Source organism: Physcomitrium patens, chromosome 7, assembly GCF_059467195.1.
Source record: "Physcomitrium patens ecotype Gransden chromosome 7, ASM5946719v1, whole genome shotgun sequence".
Classification (NCBI taxonomy): domain Eukaryota; kingdom Viridiplantae; phylum Streptophyta; class Bryopsida; order Funariales; family Funariaceae; genus Physcomitrium; species Physcomitrium patens.
The window spans coordinates 9,006,540-9,024,115 of NC_143416.1; the positions used below are offsets into that span (position 1 = coordinate 9,006,540).

At 40.8% G+C, this 17,576-nt stretch overlaps 2 protein-coding genes and 1 long non-coding RNA gene across 6 annotated transcripts; 2 read left to right on the forward strand and 1 right to left on the reverse strand.

Moving 5' to 3' along the window:
- The first annotated feature begins 5,321 nt into the window (after positions 1-5,321).
- Positions 5,322-6,798, forward strand: LOC112284709 (expansin-A11). Its single transcript, XM_024524813.3, has one exon. It carries the CDS (start codon positions 5,536-5,538, stop codon positions 6,358-6,360), a length of 825 nt encoding a protein of 274 aa, XP_024380581.1. The 5' UTR covers positions 5,322-5,535; the 3' UTR covers positions 6,361-6,798.
- A 930-nt stretch (positions 6,799-7,728) lies between these two features.
- On the reverse strand, positions 7,729-11,138 carry LOC149988546 (uncharacterized). The gene is made up of 2 exons (XR_016504172.1): positions 9,572-11,138; positions 7,729-9,019 (listed from the first exon to the last, which is right to left on the reverse strand). It is a non-coding gene; the product is annotated as an uncharacterized LOC149988546 (long non-coding RNA).
- A 586-nt stretch (positions 11,139-11,724) lies between these two features.
- Positions 11,725-17,553, forward strand: LOC112284708 (chaperone protein dnaJ 15). 4 transcript variants are annotated; one of them, XM_090251896.1, is made up of 12 exons: positions 11,725-11,938; positions 12,189-12,854; positions 13,692-13,815; positions 14,155-14,237; positions 14,384-14,531; positions 14,863-14,967; positions 15,109-15,159; positions 15,480-15,569; positions 16,030-16,138; positions 16,297-16,445; positions 16,634-16,687; positions 16,795-17,553. In XM_090251896.1, the coding sequence occupies exons 2-12, from the start codon at positions 12,712-12,714 to the stop codon at positions 17,029-17,031; spliced, it is 1,293 nt and encodes a 430-aa protein (XP_090108022.1). In that variant the 5' UTR covers positions 11,725-11,938; positions 12,189-12,711; the 3' UTR covers positions 17,032-17,553. The 4 variants fall into 4 exon arrangements, with proteins under 4 accessions (XP_090108022.1, XP_090108023.1, XP_024380577.1 ...); XM_090251897.1 differs by having other exon boundaries at positions 14,420-14,531; XM_024524809.3 differs by having other exon boundaries at positions 11,725-11,796.
- The last annotated feature ends 23 nt before the right edge of the window (positions 17,554-17,576 follow it).

A 17,576-nucleotide genomic window follows, 5' to 3' on the forward strand; every position in this document is an offset into this window, starting at 1 on the left:
CAAATAAGATTGGTGCCCCACGTGGCGACTTTGAATGACGAATGAAGTTCTTGGCTAGATTCTGGTCAATGTACTTTTGTAACTCTGCTAACTTTGTCTGCGACAAATTGTAGATTAGGCCAAGAGGTGGTTGTGCTCCTTTATGCAAGTCTATGGCACAATCGTATGATCAATGCTCTAGTCGCATGTTGGCATTCTTCTTTTGAAATACATCTTCGAAATCTTTATATTGCTTCGATATACTTGCTGTCAAAATCTTCTCTCAACTAGTTGGAGTCACATAAATGATAAAGGATGTGCCTTCCTTGGACGATGTTACAAACTCTCTTGCTCCAATAAATAAGGATTTTTTGATTTGGAATCTTCTAATAGGCTTACTCTCGGAATGTTCTACAAGAAATGTCATCCTTCGTAACTTCCAATCTATGGATGGATTATACATTTCTAACCAAGAAAGACAAAGAATAACAGGGTTTGATGGGATTCTAATAATTTTAAAAATAATATAACTATTATGGTCTTTAAACGTCACCTCTATAGATTCTGATTCATATGTGATACTACCAGACAATAAAAGTCGTCCATCTATTATTTCTACGTGAACGGGTTTAGATTTTTGTATTAGAAGAATTTCTTGACGCTTAGCAAATTCTTTGTCTAAAAAGCAAGCAGATGCTCATGAATCTAATAACACTAAGGTTTTTAATTTTTGAGGGCCAAAAGATAGAGGAATGGTAAAACAATGGGCAGGCTGAGCAAAAAGAGAGGAACTTGATTATTATTGTGGTATTGAATTGTCCAGCCACACAGTCCTTATTATAGCTAACCATCCTTGTTTTCTTGAACAAATGTACCTCTAGTCCTGATAATGCATCGATTTTGCTTCTTGGGACAGTTTCCAACTTTGTGGCCTTCTTCACTACAATACAAGCATAGTCCTTCCTCTATATGCCATTTTTTTTCTTCTAGAGTTAGGAATTTGACACGTATCACGTCAATTTGTATGTCTTCCATCTCTGAATGTGAATTCAAGCTGCTTGCTGACATAGTTGGAGCATGTTGAGCCATATGTTGTTTTAAGCGTTGATCTTGGTAACTTTGGAATAGGTAATTATCGCACTTCACAACTTCGCTAATAGCTTCGTTGAGCGTTCGTGGATTAAAAAGACATAATAACAAATCCTTCACGTCATCCTTCAAATCCCAATAAAATTGACTCATCAATGTTTTCTCGTCTCAATTGATGTCACACGCTAATTGTTTGAAATCTAATGCATAGACTGACATGGAGCGTGCTCCTTGTTGTAGTGACCGGATCTTTGTTGTAGCCCATCATGCCTTGTCATGTTTGTCAAATGCTTCTACAAACGCCTCCAAAAAAGTTTCAAAGTTGTTCAAAATTGATGATCCTTTTTCAAACAAAGGAGCAAACCATGATAGAGCTTGCTCCGTGAGCAAAGTTCCAACCAATCCAACATGTGATTCCTCCGTCAGATAGCGTTTGGACTATAAAGCTGTTATCAATCTAATTTGATTGATAAAACCTCAAAACTTAGAACATATACCATCGAACTTGTTTGGAAGGCTAATTCGGGATTCCTTTCGTTGTAAGACCAACAGTCCTTGTTGAGCTAGAGGCAAAGCTACTTCTCTTCGTGCTAAAGCTTGAGGTTGGTGAATCCTCAATTGTGCCATCTTGGATGCTCCATTATCATGAAGTCTTGCAATGATTCTTTCAATCTCTATAGTTCTCTGTGATAACGTAGCAAGAACATTTATAATGGCATCCAACTTGGACTCTGAACTTTTAGTCATACTAATATCTTGACCTCTGGCCATTCTAAGAGAAGGAAAGAAATGACTGTATAAGAAGGCAGTATTGATTTAGAAGAGAGTATTCCGCAACCTCTAAAATATCTTAAAACCTTCAAGAAGAGGAGTAATCCACTCTCTCCAAGAAAGATAAGACTCAAATATTATAATAGAAGAAATATTAGTTTAGAGGAGGATAATCCACAACCTCTAAAATACCAGCACCTTCAAGTAGAGGGATAATCTCCACTCTAATAAGAAGGAACTAGCTCTGATATGAAAGATGAGTGTAGTCTCGACAAACTGTCACGAATTTAGAATACTGACTGGAAATCTAAACAAGAAGCTCAAGAAGAATTGGCAAGGACTAGATTAATTAGATAAGTACAAGAACAACACTAGAGAGGTGAGTTAGAGCTCCAAGAGGTGTTTTGTCGAGACTAAGGATCCCCTTAGTCTCAGCTCCTATATATACTACAAGCTAGGAAGCTTCTCAAGCAGCTTCCATGAGCTTGAAAACTTCTCAAGTAGCTTCTACAAACTACAAAGCTTCTCTAAAATCTTTTAGAATCTTCTACAACTTCTTAGTGTATGTCCTTGACACTACAATGTCTTCTCTTCTTCCAACTGACCTCTTAAAAATAATGCTTGATAGCTCCAAAATAGTATCTAATGTGATTAAAATAACTAAACTACAATTAAAGAGTGGCTATTAACACACTATCAAAGAATAAACTAACACTTGCTTTGATATCAATGAAATGGGATTGAATTATCTCTAAGATCTAAGATCCTTTTAATCTATAGTAATATATATCTTATTATAGCATAGAATAAGATAAATCCAAATAAAATTAAATAAAATAAAATATAAAAAGAAAAATAGAGCAAGAGAGAATATAATAGAATTGAACAAAAAAGTGCAAAACCAAATTTTACTAAAAGAAAAGAACCAAAGTTATATTTGATCAGATATCCAAATAATCCTAGTCAATGTTATTTATACTTTGTACAACTATCTTGGAACTTTTTAAAATGTTCATAATAATGAGCCCTACTTAGATAACCATGCTAAATCCTAGACTGTTCTATGGTAGGTTTCATATAAACCACCAACCTACTCCTAATTCTTGAAACTTCTAAAAAATTCCCAAACATGGCTCCAATTATTTATCTCTATGAGTCAACAATACAAATATCTTATCCATATTTCATTACAAAAGCCTTTTTCACTCTCATCAATATCTTTCTAGTCTTTAGTCTTATTTTAAGACTTTCTTGATTTCTTGTCTTTGGCAATAGCCATTTTAGTTTAATATTCTATCATCTTTGAGTGATTATCTAACCTTTTTGATTGATATAAGAGTATCTTTATCTTTTAGTTCTTCAAGATTCATGATCTTGACAAAATGTCTTTATTGTATGGATAGAATTTTTCAATAATCTTTTTCAATGTGGTCTTTTATTATGGACATACATATTTATTTAAACCAAAAGAATTAAATAGAAGTAAAAGTAAATAGATTTGATTATATTTGTATTTGTAGGTGATTGGTAGGTTGAAAACTTAACCAACAAGTTGACTATATATTACAAATATTTGCCACTTGTGGTAGAAGTTTGTCATGTGGTGCACATGTGAAACTTAGCTTGTAAATTCAACAAGTATCTTGTAATTTGGATATGTATCAAAGATCTTATAAAATATTCTCATATGACTCCTAGTTAGATAGTATATATGGAGATAAGAGTAAAACATTCTTCACTCTTGTTAACATCTTTTTAGATCTTAGTTTTGTTTTAAGAGTCTCTAGTCTTCTTATCTTTGGCAATAGTCATTTTAATTTCAATACTATATTAATTTTGAGTGAATATTTATTTTTTCCAAGTGACACAAGAAAGTATTGAGGTTTTATTTATTGTGATTCATGTCCTTGATATCTTCATTATTCTAGCCTTCCATCCATCATATAGGCTTGCATTTACAAACAATCTTCTATTTTCAATCCATATGTTTTCTTTCTATTCTTCTACTTTTTTTTACTAAAATTACAACCTTCTAACTAATTTCTTAATTATATAAAATTATAATATTATAAATTTAAAACTTAAAAATAATTTTTTTCTAAAAATTATTATAAAAAATAGTTAAGAAATATTAAATAACTTAGATACATTTTTAGATTGTCAAAATTTAATAGATTGCTAATGATTTAATATAATTTTACAAAAAAAGAGTTTATTTCTATATTATATGTAGAAGTAATAGATATATATATATATATATATATATATAATAAATAAAATAAAGTCAATCAATAAATTTCTTTTATTTATTGCAATTGAATATTTAAAGGTTTATTAAGTAGATTTCAAGAGACATAATATATATATATATATATATATATATCCTTAAAGAAGCTAAAACAATGAAGAATGTTCTATATAAAAAAATAGTTGGTAATTTAATTTATGCAATGATAAGTACTTAAGCTAATTTTTAAAATAAAATAAAGGCTTTTGGAAAATACATGATGAATTCTAGTCTATAATATTATAAAACCATTTTTGTTTTTTGATTTTACTATATTTTTTTTAAACAAATTAAATAATCAACATTTTCTTTCAAAAAGTGAAATCGACTTTAAGATACCTTGCATTGTCAATGACGAGATCTATACATGATATTGATATTTAATACCCAAATTCCTAAAGACACTGAAAACTTGTCTTGCTTCAAACACCACCACCACCCATCATTATTATTATTATTATTTTAGTAACTAGTATGTAACTAGTAAAAGAATAACTTCTCCTTGTGTAAAAGGGATAGAGTAAGAAAGTTTGAGGGAGATCTGTCATTTGTATAGACATTCTTCATGTAATAAAGATTGGGTTTAGCTCGTGCTGTTTTGGTTTCGATTGATGTAAAACAATAATTATTAATATGTTCACAACGCGGGGACCCAGTTCCGACCCGCAACGTGAGGTCGTGGTCGTGGAAGGCCCCGCGTCGTCGTCGTCGCCGTGACGGTGAGCGCTCGGGGGAAAGGCCGCGATCTAGACAAACCGCGAGATCGCAACGACGAACGAAGGGAGGCCGCTTTGACTCCAGTTCGGATCTGTGCCATGGACAAGGTCAACCCCTTAACATGCTTTCATTAAATTTCAGAAGGAAACGTGGGCGCTTGAGGGACAATTCCCTCATTTCATGCCCGTGACGACAGCGCCAACAGTTGCGTGTGTGCGATCATGCAAACAGAAAATCGACTGCACTACCACAGCTTCACAATCAACGGCAGCTAAATTCGCAAATTCGATGAGGGAAGTGAGGTGAAAGGAAACTACTAATGAACTCGTGGACAGATCTACCTACTAACTTACCGCATGGTACTAAAGGACCGCTGTGGTTGTACTTTCGAGTCACGGAGGCGGCGGAACTCGCAATTGCGGACAAATATTCCGAAGTCTCCTCAGAGCTCCGTGATACGAGAAGGCCACATCGTAACGCAAATTTCGGGCCATCGGCAGGCTCGTTGACGCTCCACTGGTGACGCGAAGCGGGTGCACCGCCCCGAATCCGGAGTGGTAGTTGCCGAGATTGCAGTTTTGGCTGGCGTGAGGCGTCGATATAAGAGAGGCTGCGTGCCTTGTAAGGTGGTATCATTGCTGTAGCCTCCTTTGAAAGGTCTGGAAGAGTATGTACTTGTTCCAGCCTTCTTCATGATGTTGGCAATGTTCAATTGCAGTTCGAGCAACAGGAAGATGAGTGCTGCATCCTGTATGAAGCTCGCGGTGTTCCTGCTCGTTCAGTTGGTTCTGTTTGCGCCTGCTGTGCTTGGTGCGCCACCGAGAGGGTGGTCGAGTGGCCGAATCACCTACTACGGCTCGCCTAACGGTGGAGGAACCCAGGGAGGCGCTTGCGGATACCAGAACACAGTGTCACTGGGGTACGGGTTCATGACTGCGGCTCTGAGCACTCCTTTGTTTAACGGCGGAGCAGCATGTGGGGCGTGTTATCAGCTCCAATGCGCTCCAGTGCACGAAACTCCAAAGAATTTACTCCAGAGAAATTGGTGCTGGAAGGTGGGTCGAAGGATCACCATCACCGCTACTAACTTGTGCCCTCCAGGCTCTGAGGGAGGATGGTGCGATCCTCCTCAGCATCACTTTGACTTGCCAATGCCCGCTTTCACGGCCCTTGCAAAACGCGAGGGAGGTGTTGTTCCAATCTACTACAGGAGGGTCAGGTGTGCGAAGCAAGGTGGAATTCGATTCACGATGGGAGGGAACCCTTGGTTTCTGATGATCCTCATCCACAACGTAGCTGGCGCAGGTGATGTGGTAGCTGTGAAGATCAAGTGCCCTACTTCTGATTGGTGTGACATGTACCGGAACTGGGGTGCATTTTGGACTGTGCAAAAAAAGATGGAGGGGCCGCTTTCCTTCCAGATCACGACGGGTGATCGGCGCAAGGTGACTACCCACAATGCAGTTGGTCACGGTTGGCAATTCGGGCAGACCTGGGAGGGCGCCCAATATAGGTGACGAATCAGTCTTGCCAGTCTGCACGGAGAAGGGATTTGATTGAAAATGATGGCTCCTACGATCCGCGCTGTGCCTGTGGCAGATCGGCAGGCCGCGTAGGACCACAGGGAGGGTCGCAATGTCAAATGCTAGCTTCTTGGCGCGTAGTCGATGGGCTTCGTTTGTCAGTCTTTTAGAACTAGGTAGAAATTGAGCTTGTTCACGCAGTTGGAAGGAATCCGTGCTGTGCTTATACTGATGTCACTCACAAGCTGGGTGTTTTCGATGTTTGTGTATGGGTTTTTAGGCTGCATCCGGCCGAGCAGTGCTGATAAAAATCTGCCGCCTGGATTGATTTAGTTGGCGTGGTTTAGCTGACTGCGCAGTCGCCAATAATATGTACCCTAGGACGAAATTGTAGACATTATGCAAAATAAGAGCACATTGACATTCTACGATTATTATTAGCTCCTCTTAAGATGTTTCTTGTTAAAATTTAGAGATGGCTGCAGAGTTGCAGAGCTTACCAGCCATATTAGGTGACATGTTTCGCGCAATGTTTTACACATAAATTGGCTCTAATCAGCAGTCGGACTACATAAGACCTTGGGCAGCATGCAGCGCCTGCCTATTCTCCCCGTAATGGAGGTTGTGGTCGAACTAATCTTAGCCGCGACTCCCGACCTAGAACGGAAGCTACCCACCACAATCTTACGATTTTGCAAGTATTTGTTCCCCTGGTTATTGCCGACAAAAGAATATATGAGTTTTACTTGTCAGGACGTGATGGTCACATCTTTTAATCTCAAGTTGCAATTCATTTGCGAACAATGACGATCTATTTGAGTCATTGAAGTCAAATCGTAAGGAGCTCTTCTATTAATTATTTGTTCATGAACCAGCTACGACTAGATTGTACTCCAAGAATTGAATAGCTTGTAATTGGTTTTTTTTGTCAACATGTCAATAGTGTCAGGCTTGACTGTGGAAGTGGCAGCACGAAGCATGATACGGATAAGTGTGTGACATGATATTGAGTAACGCATGTGGCATGATTTTGGGTAACCATTAGTTCTTCATGTTGGAACGATTGGAACTGTGCTTCATCAGGAAGTACTCGTTTGTTGACATCATCAGTCACTATTTGAAGGCATTTGGATGACGGTAGAGAACTGGAAAATCCAGAAGACCGTGGCCGACAACAACATTATCAACAATTGCACCAGAACTTGAGGCTCAGTTTTACTCCAAAATTTTATACTCTCTTTGCAGCATGAACTGGCTACAACTTTGTTATTTTCCGTCGAGCATCGTGGTGTTATGAAAAGGTTTAGACTCGCCAACCGCTCAGTGAACTTCAGAATGCATAGTACCCACTGTAAAGCAGCCTTGAGAAAATTGCTTCATTATTAGTACGTGGTGAACTATACTTTCCACCCTTGCCTGAAACTCATGTAACGAGTGGGGAAACGATAAATAAATAAACAAATAATGGAGGCACCAAGTGGTGACACAAGCTTGAAATATGTATGCACGCGGATCAGCTACGATTGTGTCTCCCTGTTTAATTATCTACTTCTCCAAATGTACAGAATTATTGGCTTTATATTTTACATCCGGCGCATCGACCGTTGTGCATCTGATGCATTCTTCCGTCGGTCGGGCTCCGCAACCTGCGTCACTGCAGGGCTGAAGATCGGCCGCCGAATGTGCACCCGTGCGAGTTCCAGCCGCCCGATGAAGAAGGGCACGAATAGCGGCACTCGTGGTTCGCAACGCGAGGGATTCCGACGAACATCCATTCACCGGATTCCTTGTCTATGGTTACTACGGATAATTTAGGGCTGTTGGGAATGAGAGCAACAAAAAGTAGCAGGAACATCCCTACTTTCTGAAGCAACCATGTGGCTGGGAGGATCCATTACGAGAAAGTCACGCCGTGCAAGGTTAGTAAAAATGGCTTCAAGTTAGCCTAAAACATGACAAACATGTTTTACTTCCAGTATTTTCAAGGCAGGGCGAAAGATCATCTAGACTGGGCTTCTACTGGGATGGCGTCCATGGATGTAGACAGAGCGTACTGGGTTCAACCGTCGGACGACCCCGGTAAGCCTACTGGAGGTCCTCTTTTCGCCATGACATGGGATTTTCAGACCGTGGCATGGTTTTGATCTTCCCTCGGTTTATCGCTACCCTGCTGCAAAAGACGCATTTTCTTTATCCTCTATTTAAGAACAGCACTTTAGGGCTCAGAAATTGCCGGCTCGTGTGAATATAGATCCACGACTCCCTCCGAGTTTCGTTCAGTCCACTTGAATGGTTTCTTGCTAAAAGCGGCAGCACTGGATCTTTTTCCTGTTCATCGGCTTTTTGTGATGCGATCAGCCTTCAATGCGACTTTTATTAGAATATTCGTATTAATGCACGCACGACCGTGTAGCAAAATAAACCTTTCACCCCTCCAGGTGCGATGTGAGTCTGTGGGCTCTCACTGTCTCAGATCTTGGGTGCATGCCTTTGCAGAGCAGGGTGTTCAGTAACATGGAGGACCTACTTTCTTTGTTAAACTTATGCAGCATGATTGTTTTCTCGTCCCACTTCTCATGCTGCAAGTTCGCATTGTGCATCTCAGATTCATTCCCACTGTATGGATCTTTCCATCCGCACCACCTTTGTGATCCTGCAATTTCGTCAATTATGCAGTGAGTTAAAATTCCCACATCAGGGAGGTGCTTGCATTTACCACATCTCCGACATTAGTTAGAATATCAATCAAAAACATCAAAAAAACCACAGCCGAACATTGATGTGCTGGCTAGCAGGACGTGAAACAAGCAACTTGATAACACTCAGATAAGTCCGGAGCAGCGGTCGAATGAGAGAAATCGAACTCACTGGTAAATCCCAGCTGTGAGAGAACACCTTAAGTTGTCCAGTCTGCTGAAAATTACGGGTTTAACTATACCAGCTATTCTTAATTGCGGCATTCTCACTAGTGAGGGTATTTAGAAATCAGTGCCACATTTCATGTGTTGAAACTCAATTGTGGACTTCTCTACTAAACCTGACAGCTCCAAATTGCAGTTCGAAAATTGTAATTTGAGATGCAGAGTATGAAGTTATTACAACGTCTAGATCAGAGATATTAGTGCAGATTGGATCGCCCTATCATGTGCGTCAAAGATCCAGTCACACGGATGTGCCAACACATAAAACAATTGATACAAATTACCTGCAAACTGGATTTTCACGATGTAAAATCCACGACGATCGCAATATTACTGCAAAGTCCGCGTAACTCCCAGTATCATCCTAATGAACTGCTTGCGACTCGGCCCTTTGAAAATGAAATACTTAAACTCAGCTTTATGGCCTTTCAACGAGATAGTAAGCTCTCATTGAGATCTTGACAGCTGGGTCGTGTCAAAAGATTTGCTCTCTGACCATCATGCGCGGTCAACTTTCCTGCTAGATTTGACATAAATAAGAGAGTTGCAGAAGCCAGTGCGGTCGAAACAAGAACCTTCATTAGGAAGATGAAACTGGGAGACCTGCTCACTAAACAGTAGCTGAAGCTGAGATCTTATTATCTGAGCTATCAGTACTGCCTTCAAGCCCTTTTTATTGTCCAGACATCAATCATCCCATACATCAAATCTAGCTGCCTGCCCGATCACACAGTCTTCGTCCTCCACAACGAGCAAGAGAACCCAGGGCAGATTAATCCGCCAGTCATGGACCCACGCATTTTTCTGACAGTCGTAGCTTGGAAAAACTAATGCCTTATCCACTGCACCATGATATTTGGCAGCTGTGTCAGTCAGCGGTTGGAACTGGAATCATCTTCTCAAGCTCATAAAATAGCTATTCTAATCCCCGCCATTCATTAGAAAATAATTAGTGCAGGTACACTCAAAACTGAGGACTTCGTGACCTCGTCACGAAAGATACCTAGAACCTGCGAGTGACTTCTTACATAGAAGTGGCTATATCGGCAAAAAACTCAAAGATGATGTGAAGCTAGCAGTGTCCTTATTGTCGAAATTGGGTCGAAAAAGGCCAAAGGGTAATCGAGTCCATGTGGCGTAATCTTGAGGGAGACTGCAGAAAAATACCGTCGTCCATAGCCAAGATGTACAGAAGAGATCCTTCTACACGCGAGAGACAACTTCAATTGAATACCAGCTCCTTGCATCCAGTTTGAGAAAGCACACGTCAAGTGGGAGTAGCCAGACATGCTAAACTAGGGATCAAAACCGCACATCGTAAACAAAATATAATTGATTACTCCAACTTCGAATGCAAGCCTCACGAAAGCTCGGCTCGCCGATCGGTCCGTTCCATCTCTTGCAAGTGCACAGAAATGTGCACAACTCGGTCGGCAGCAGAAAAGACAGCACAAGCTCCATGATCTCAACCGAAAGCACACCACGAATATCTTTCTCTGAAAGCATGACGACCTGAGCCAGAATGTTGGCTAACCCTAAGCCACTCTGCGCAACTGGTGGTGACCAACACATCAACACCCTCAACAACACCCCTATTCACTCAACCAATCGACCCAAGCTAGCACGTCCGCTTCAAATTCCCAACCCTTCACACAAACCCTGATCTACACTGAGCACAAATGCGAGGAAACGAGATCGAACAACAAACCAGCCGCAAGTCTCGGAAGAAGCACTTGCACACAAATTATTAAATGTCCAGATAAGACTAGGCCAATTGTACACCCAATTCAGCCCCAGATGGGATCTCACGACAGCTATCAAATTCCTCCAATTTGAAACTACGAACAATACCTTAACCTGCATATTCAAGTGAGATGCATTCCAAGCATAAGGTGGGATCGATGGTTGGAAAGCCATCAGACACTTCGTTCGGATTTGAAAGAGATTGTACCCCTAAAGAAATAACGGATATATCTTATCTTTTGAGCCTTCAGGATATCCAGCTACCGAGGCTGCCATTCTTTTCGAAACCATAGCCACAGTTACGACAAAAATTTCCTTAATGACGGGTCGCAAGGAACTCGTCAGATGGCAATTTTAACTGGAAACCCAAGCCACCTAATAGTCACACGCACAATTCGAAATCCACATGGCCACCAGGTCAAGTCGGGGTGGGAGACGCAGATTCTGCGCGGAACAGGTTGTGGACGAGCAGAGACGACGTCAGTTGCGTCCAGAATTGTCGTCCGCTAGCATCTCCTACGACATGAGCAGCGAAGGGTCCAGAGCTTCGGACGTTGTTGCAGTGAGAAGCAGACTTGGGCCCGCCATCGCTCAACTAATGTACTGCCCCTGGAGTGCTGCTGCTCTTGCCGTCTTCCTCGTCCAGCAATCATAAGAGCTCATTCGATCATCTGCTAGCTGTTCAATTCCAGGGGCTCATTTTCTCAAACTTGTTTGCGTCGTCATCGATGCAGGCACAGCCAACCTCGGCCATGCCTACTTGAGTGTACGGTTTACGCGTTCTTGCTTTTGTTGTGCTTTGTTTCAAGCTGGACCACTCTGTCGTCGAGAGATTTAGGTCTTGAGAGTTGTAATTAGGTGTTCAGTGATGCGGCTGGTGTTTGTGAGAAAATTGTTTAGTGTTTAAGGTATTTGACTTAGTGGAAACTTGTGTTGGGAGAGGATGAGGAGATGATTTGTGTCGATGTGTGTGTGTCGTGTGTGTGTGTGTAGAGCAGGCCATTTTTGTGTGACGTTCGTTGATGAGGTTTTGTTCGTGGTGTGATTCGGATGCCGATTCATTTTGTGTGATTATTGTTGCTTTTTTTCTTTTATCTTTTATCTTTTTTGTCTTTGTGCGATTTGAAATTTGTAATGCCTGCGTGGTATTGTATCCAGGACTTGGTGATCCGTAACGATCTGCTGCGAGCAGGTTGGCTTCTCGCTTGCTGAAGCTAGGTTGTCGAGGTTCTTGAATGCGTCTTCAACCTGTTGGCTCTTCGAGATAGCATCGACTTTTTGACGAGGAGGCGGTCTCCCAGAACCTGATGTGTGGCGAGGGGCGTTACGTGATAAGGTGATTCCGGGGATTCAAACAGCTTAGTTCCTGTTGCGAAGGAATGCGATATTGGGATACAGATGTTTGAAGACGAATCGCATTGGTTTGCGAGGCACGTCGTGAGGAGATATTAGACGGGAAGGCGGGATTTCATGTGTTTTGTTGGTGAGATGAAGTGAGAGTGATCGGTTGGACAGCTAGTGTGCGACGAAGAGCCTCCTGGTCGCTTTAGATGATTACGGTGGTACACTTATGGTTCTGTACAAAATTATAAGCTGTGATTGAGACGATCAAATCATACGTTGCGGATTCGGATTGAGTTCAACGAACACGTGAAAGGCATCAGTGCGAGAGTGGGACGACATGGCTGATGCTGGGGGCCAGGATACGAATACTGTCGTCTCCCGCCCTAATGCCGGGCGTCGGGATCCTTACGAGGTCCTTGGTTTGCCGCGTGATGCAACAGATCAACAAATCAAGAGCACGTACAGGAAGCTGGCGTTGAAGTGAGTGTCCATGTAACCTTAGTGGACGTGTTCTTGATTTGATGCTTGCTCATCTTTAGCTAGAGGATTATGAACGTTATCTTAATAAAATTCTAAACTATAGCCTTGAGAAGAAGAAATTGGCATGAAGTGGTGCACTCTTCCCCTTTCCCTAGAAGTTCAATTATTAATTTTATGACCTAAACATCATGTCGGGATGATACAAATTATTTTTGAGTCCTGTTAGAGTTTCCGCTGTCTGCTGCATTGTTGTCACACAGTGCTGCCCAGCAACATTTAAAAACAATATTACATCCCAGATTTTAAATTTAGGAACATGCCTCCCTCCATTTAATATTTGTTTGTTTTTTTTCGTGTTTATTTGTTTTCGAGCAATGGCTTACCTTGAAGGATGGATGTCCTTCCAAGTATGAGGCTTGGAGCTGAAAACATGGTTTACTGAGTCATTATCAATGCTAGTAATGTTAGGCAGCCTAGTCGGACCAAGTGAAGAAATGCTTTGTTTGTCTTTCAATCGGAGCTGGAACCCTGTATATTAAAAGTGATTCATGGTTTTCTTTAGTGAGTAGCGATCGAGTTTGTCCGCGTTCAGTGCAGAGATTGATGCTTTTTATCGCAAATGAGCTAGGGCTCCAGATTCAAGAGCATCATTTATGTGATTCATTACTTGGAGTTGGAATTATTAAGGCGGTGCGAGTTTCTTGCAGTAGGTTTTACATGTTTCCTGTAGAGGACTGCACGGGTTTACTCTGATTTTTGCGGCTGGGGTTGACCTCCATAAGATGCGCTTCCAAACAATTGGAAAATTTATTTCACGGTGATTGTTGCTTAAACCAGATATCATCCAGACAAAAATACAGGCAATCCAGAGGCTGCAGAAAAGTTTAAGGAAGTCGCTTATTCATATGGCATCCTATCAGATCCTGAGAAGCGGAGGCAGTATGATTCTGCGGGATTTAATGTATGTGTTTTCTCCTCAAATTCAGATGATGGTGTCACTATCTTCTGTGTATATACATTCAGAATGTAGTTATAATCATCTAACGTATCGCTATCTGGTCCTACTTGTCTTCCGTATCTCACTTGAAATGCAACTATATGATAGTTTTTTCACCAATTAAGTTTCAAAGGTCGCAATGTTTTAGCGGTGGACTCTCTGTGTTTTCAAAGTTCATAGATTATGACTTTTTTGTGGTTTGACGTGCCATTAGTTCAGGGTTTCCTTGGTCAAAGAATTTTAAAGTTGAAATTCGAATGACGATGAATCTTCATGAACCTGGGAATTCTTGCATGGTTTCAGGCTGTTGATTTAGAGGGATTAGACATGGAGCTGGACCTTTCGAACCTTGGGACTGTGAATACTATGTTTGCTGCGCTGTTCAGGTATGGCTTCTACTCTTGAATGTCATGCCTTCTGGACTGTTCCTTTCCCCCCTCTGACAACATTTTGCACGTCTTTGTATAACTTTCTCGCACCTACAGAACACGATTGAATATGAGCGCTGTCTTGTGTTATATACTGTATGAAGTGCCATTCGAGATGACATGCTACATTTTCCTAGCAGCAAGTTGGGTGTTCCTATCAAAACAACTGTCTCAGCCACTGTTCTGGAAGATGCTCTCAACGGTACCGTAACAATAAGACCGCTTCCCTTGGGACGACCTGTGAATGATAAGGTGAGCCAAATTTGGCTTTCTAAGTCTAGACTTCTTATTGAGAATTCGTGTCGTGCTGAATGGAGCACCAGTTTCTGAATATTACGTGGATTACTTTCTGAACCGTGGTTGCGGTTTGGATTGTTGGTTGGATTACACCCTTAGTTGAAGCAATACAGTATCTTTATCGATTAGTTGGGTTTCCGGAGTGACACTTTGCATGAACAGAATTTTTATCTTCTTCTTCTTTTTGTTTTTCATATTTTTTCTCTTTTTTGTGAATATCTCTTTATTTTTATATTTTTTTTCCTTTGGTTCCCGTCTTGTTAAGTATATTTTCTGGTTGTTTCAGGTTGAAAAGCAGGGGGCTAACTTTTTTGGTATTACAATCTCTGAAGCACAAGCAGAAGCAGGTGTTGTGATACGGGTGGTCTCAAACGTACAGAGCAAGTTCAAAGTATGCATATTACAGAACTCAACAAACTTCTAATGAAATTTCTTCTACGAAGGTGGTGACCTTTTAATACTTGCTTATGTCTTTTCCAAGGATAATAACAAAAAGTCGACCATTCACGTAGTTCTGTATCTGTCTTTGCAGTTATTATACTTTGAGCAAGAAGAGAATGGTGGATTAGGTTTGGCGCTACAGGTAATTGAGGACAGTCTTGATGCAAATATAAGAGTTTTAGGTGATGGGCAATTATTTCATGCGTTCATTAGAGTAACGCAGTAAGAGCAGCTATATACTTTTGCGCTTCCAAGTGATTCTTGATTGCGCTCAGCTTATTCTTTAGCATGCAAGATCGTATTGAACTGTTATTGTTCTTCTTTTTTTTAATTTTGTCTTGTTGGTTAAGACCTCAATGCTATGTACTATTCAAAAGTTATTGAACATTGATTTTGCGTTTGACGAATCTATTGAATGAAGCCGCAATATTCTTACTATCTCTCTTAAAAAAACATGCTCAGGAAGACAGTGTGAAGACAGGAAAGGTCACTTCTGCCGGCATGTATTTCTTACATTTTCAAGTTTATCGGTTGGACCCAACAGTCAATGCGGTAAGTTGCTGCATTCTTTGCTGTGCTGCAATCAGTTATTCAAGTTATATAGTGGTTGAACGAGTGCCAAGTTGTTGTATCGATTTTATTTGTCATTCAGGCAACTTCTTCATTTTTGGTAATTTTGAACATCTTTAAAGAAATTTTAAAAGTTGTCCTTTAACAGTCAGTCCACCTCTGAAGCTTAGTTAAACTGTAGTTTGCAACAGTGGTTAGTGTTTCTTCTGTTGATTAAGGTGGAGTTTGTGTAGTCTCCTCAGTTTTTGGTATTCCTCTGAATCTTCCACCTTGCTATATGTCCCCGTGCTCGACCGAACGCGCTCTCTCTGAATAGTTTAAAGAAATCGATGCATGTAACTTATTGCAATTACATTTATTCTCCTTTACTTCGTATAATATTGGTTTCATTCTTTGTTATTCATATGCCCGTACTTGACCTCTTTTTCATGCGCGAATGCAGCTTGCAATATCAAGAGATCCAGATGCTGTTTTTTTCAAGAGGTTGGAAGGTCTGCAACCCTGTGAAATGTCAGAATTGAAGGCAGGCACTCACATTTTTGCTGTGTATGGTGAGTAATGCTCTGATCTCCCGGTATCAGATATGTTTGCTTTCGAAATACTAAGTTTCTATTTTGGCACGTTCTTTCGGAGGGCACATTATTTGTTTTACCTTATTATGTGATTTTAGCAATTTTTGAGTCTGACGAGTGCTATTGCTCCTTTGAAGGTGATAATTTCTTTAAAAGCGCCAGCTACACAATCGAGGCCATCTGTGCTGAGGCATACTTGGAAACTGCAGTCAAGTTGAAGGAAGTTGAAGCTCAGATACTGTCAAAACGCAACGAGCTAAGACAGTTTGAGAAAGAGTATCGGGATGTAAGTTGATTTGGAATTTATTTTTGAAAGCGTAATTATAATGTTTGTTTAGAACGATGTGTTTTCATGTCTGCTGCTACCGCCTTCTTTCGTCGTGGTTGCCAGTTTTCTTCGTGTTCTTTCTGTTTGGCTTGGATGATCATAACTTATCTCACAGCCTGTGCACGGGCATAATTTTTTTTGTGCAGGTATTGGCTCGTTTTCAAGCTGTTACAAACAAGTATACACAAGAGAAACAAGCGGTATAATTCTAACTCATACAGACAAGTTTTTTAAGATTCCGAAACTATGACAAACTGACTTGCTTTGGTGGAGAAGCGATGATAACCTGTTTCTCCTTGGGTTACAGGTGGATGATTTGCTCAAAGCTCGTGAAAAGATCCAAGAATCCTTCACGTCCGTACCGACGGCCCCCAAGAAGGTGAGCAGCACCAGCAATGGCAAGGCCGTTGGGGAAGACTCCACTGTAAGTGCAGATGAGAGCGAATCTCCTACCACTGAGGAATCAAGTGCTGACAAAGCCAAACAGTCGAAGAAGTGGTTCAATTTGAACTTCAAAAGTGGTATTGGGTCAGCTGGTAAATAATAGACCTCTCGATAAGTTCCAGTAGTTATCTTGATGTTGGTTCTTAGTCTTGCATTGCTTGTGAGCTTTGGTGCAGCATTTCTTTAGAGGTAGGAAATAGGAGAAATGGTATATGACAAGGAGAGATGGAGGCAATCAGGTCAGAGTATCAATGGGAATTCGTGTGGTAATAGTTCATGCGTTTTGCTGCAATTTATGTCATCCAAAGTCTGTAGATTCAATATCATCTTGCATTAGTGTCATCATAGTTGCATCTGTTTTCTCAACGTCTGAGTTGGGGATACCAGCAGTCACGAGTTGGCTGATTACATAGAGCCTCACAGATGTAGGAAGCAACCAATCAGGTCTGCCAATTTGGTTTGTGTAGGAAGTCAACAGATTTCCCGAGGCATTCGACTGTTGTCCGCGTCAGCTTGTTTGGAAATCTAACTAGTCTTGTAACTGGTTCACTGCGAACGACTTTTCAGAAGTGTAAGACAATGGAAGGTCAAATCAATCATCAACACCTATTAGGTTCCAGAAGTTTGATGCCTCTTTGAACCCTC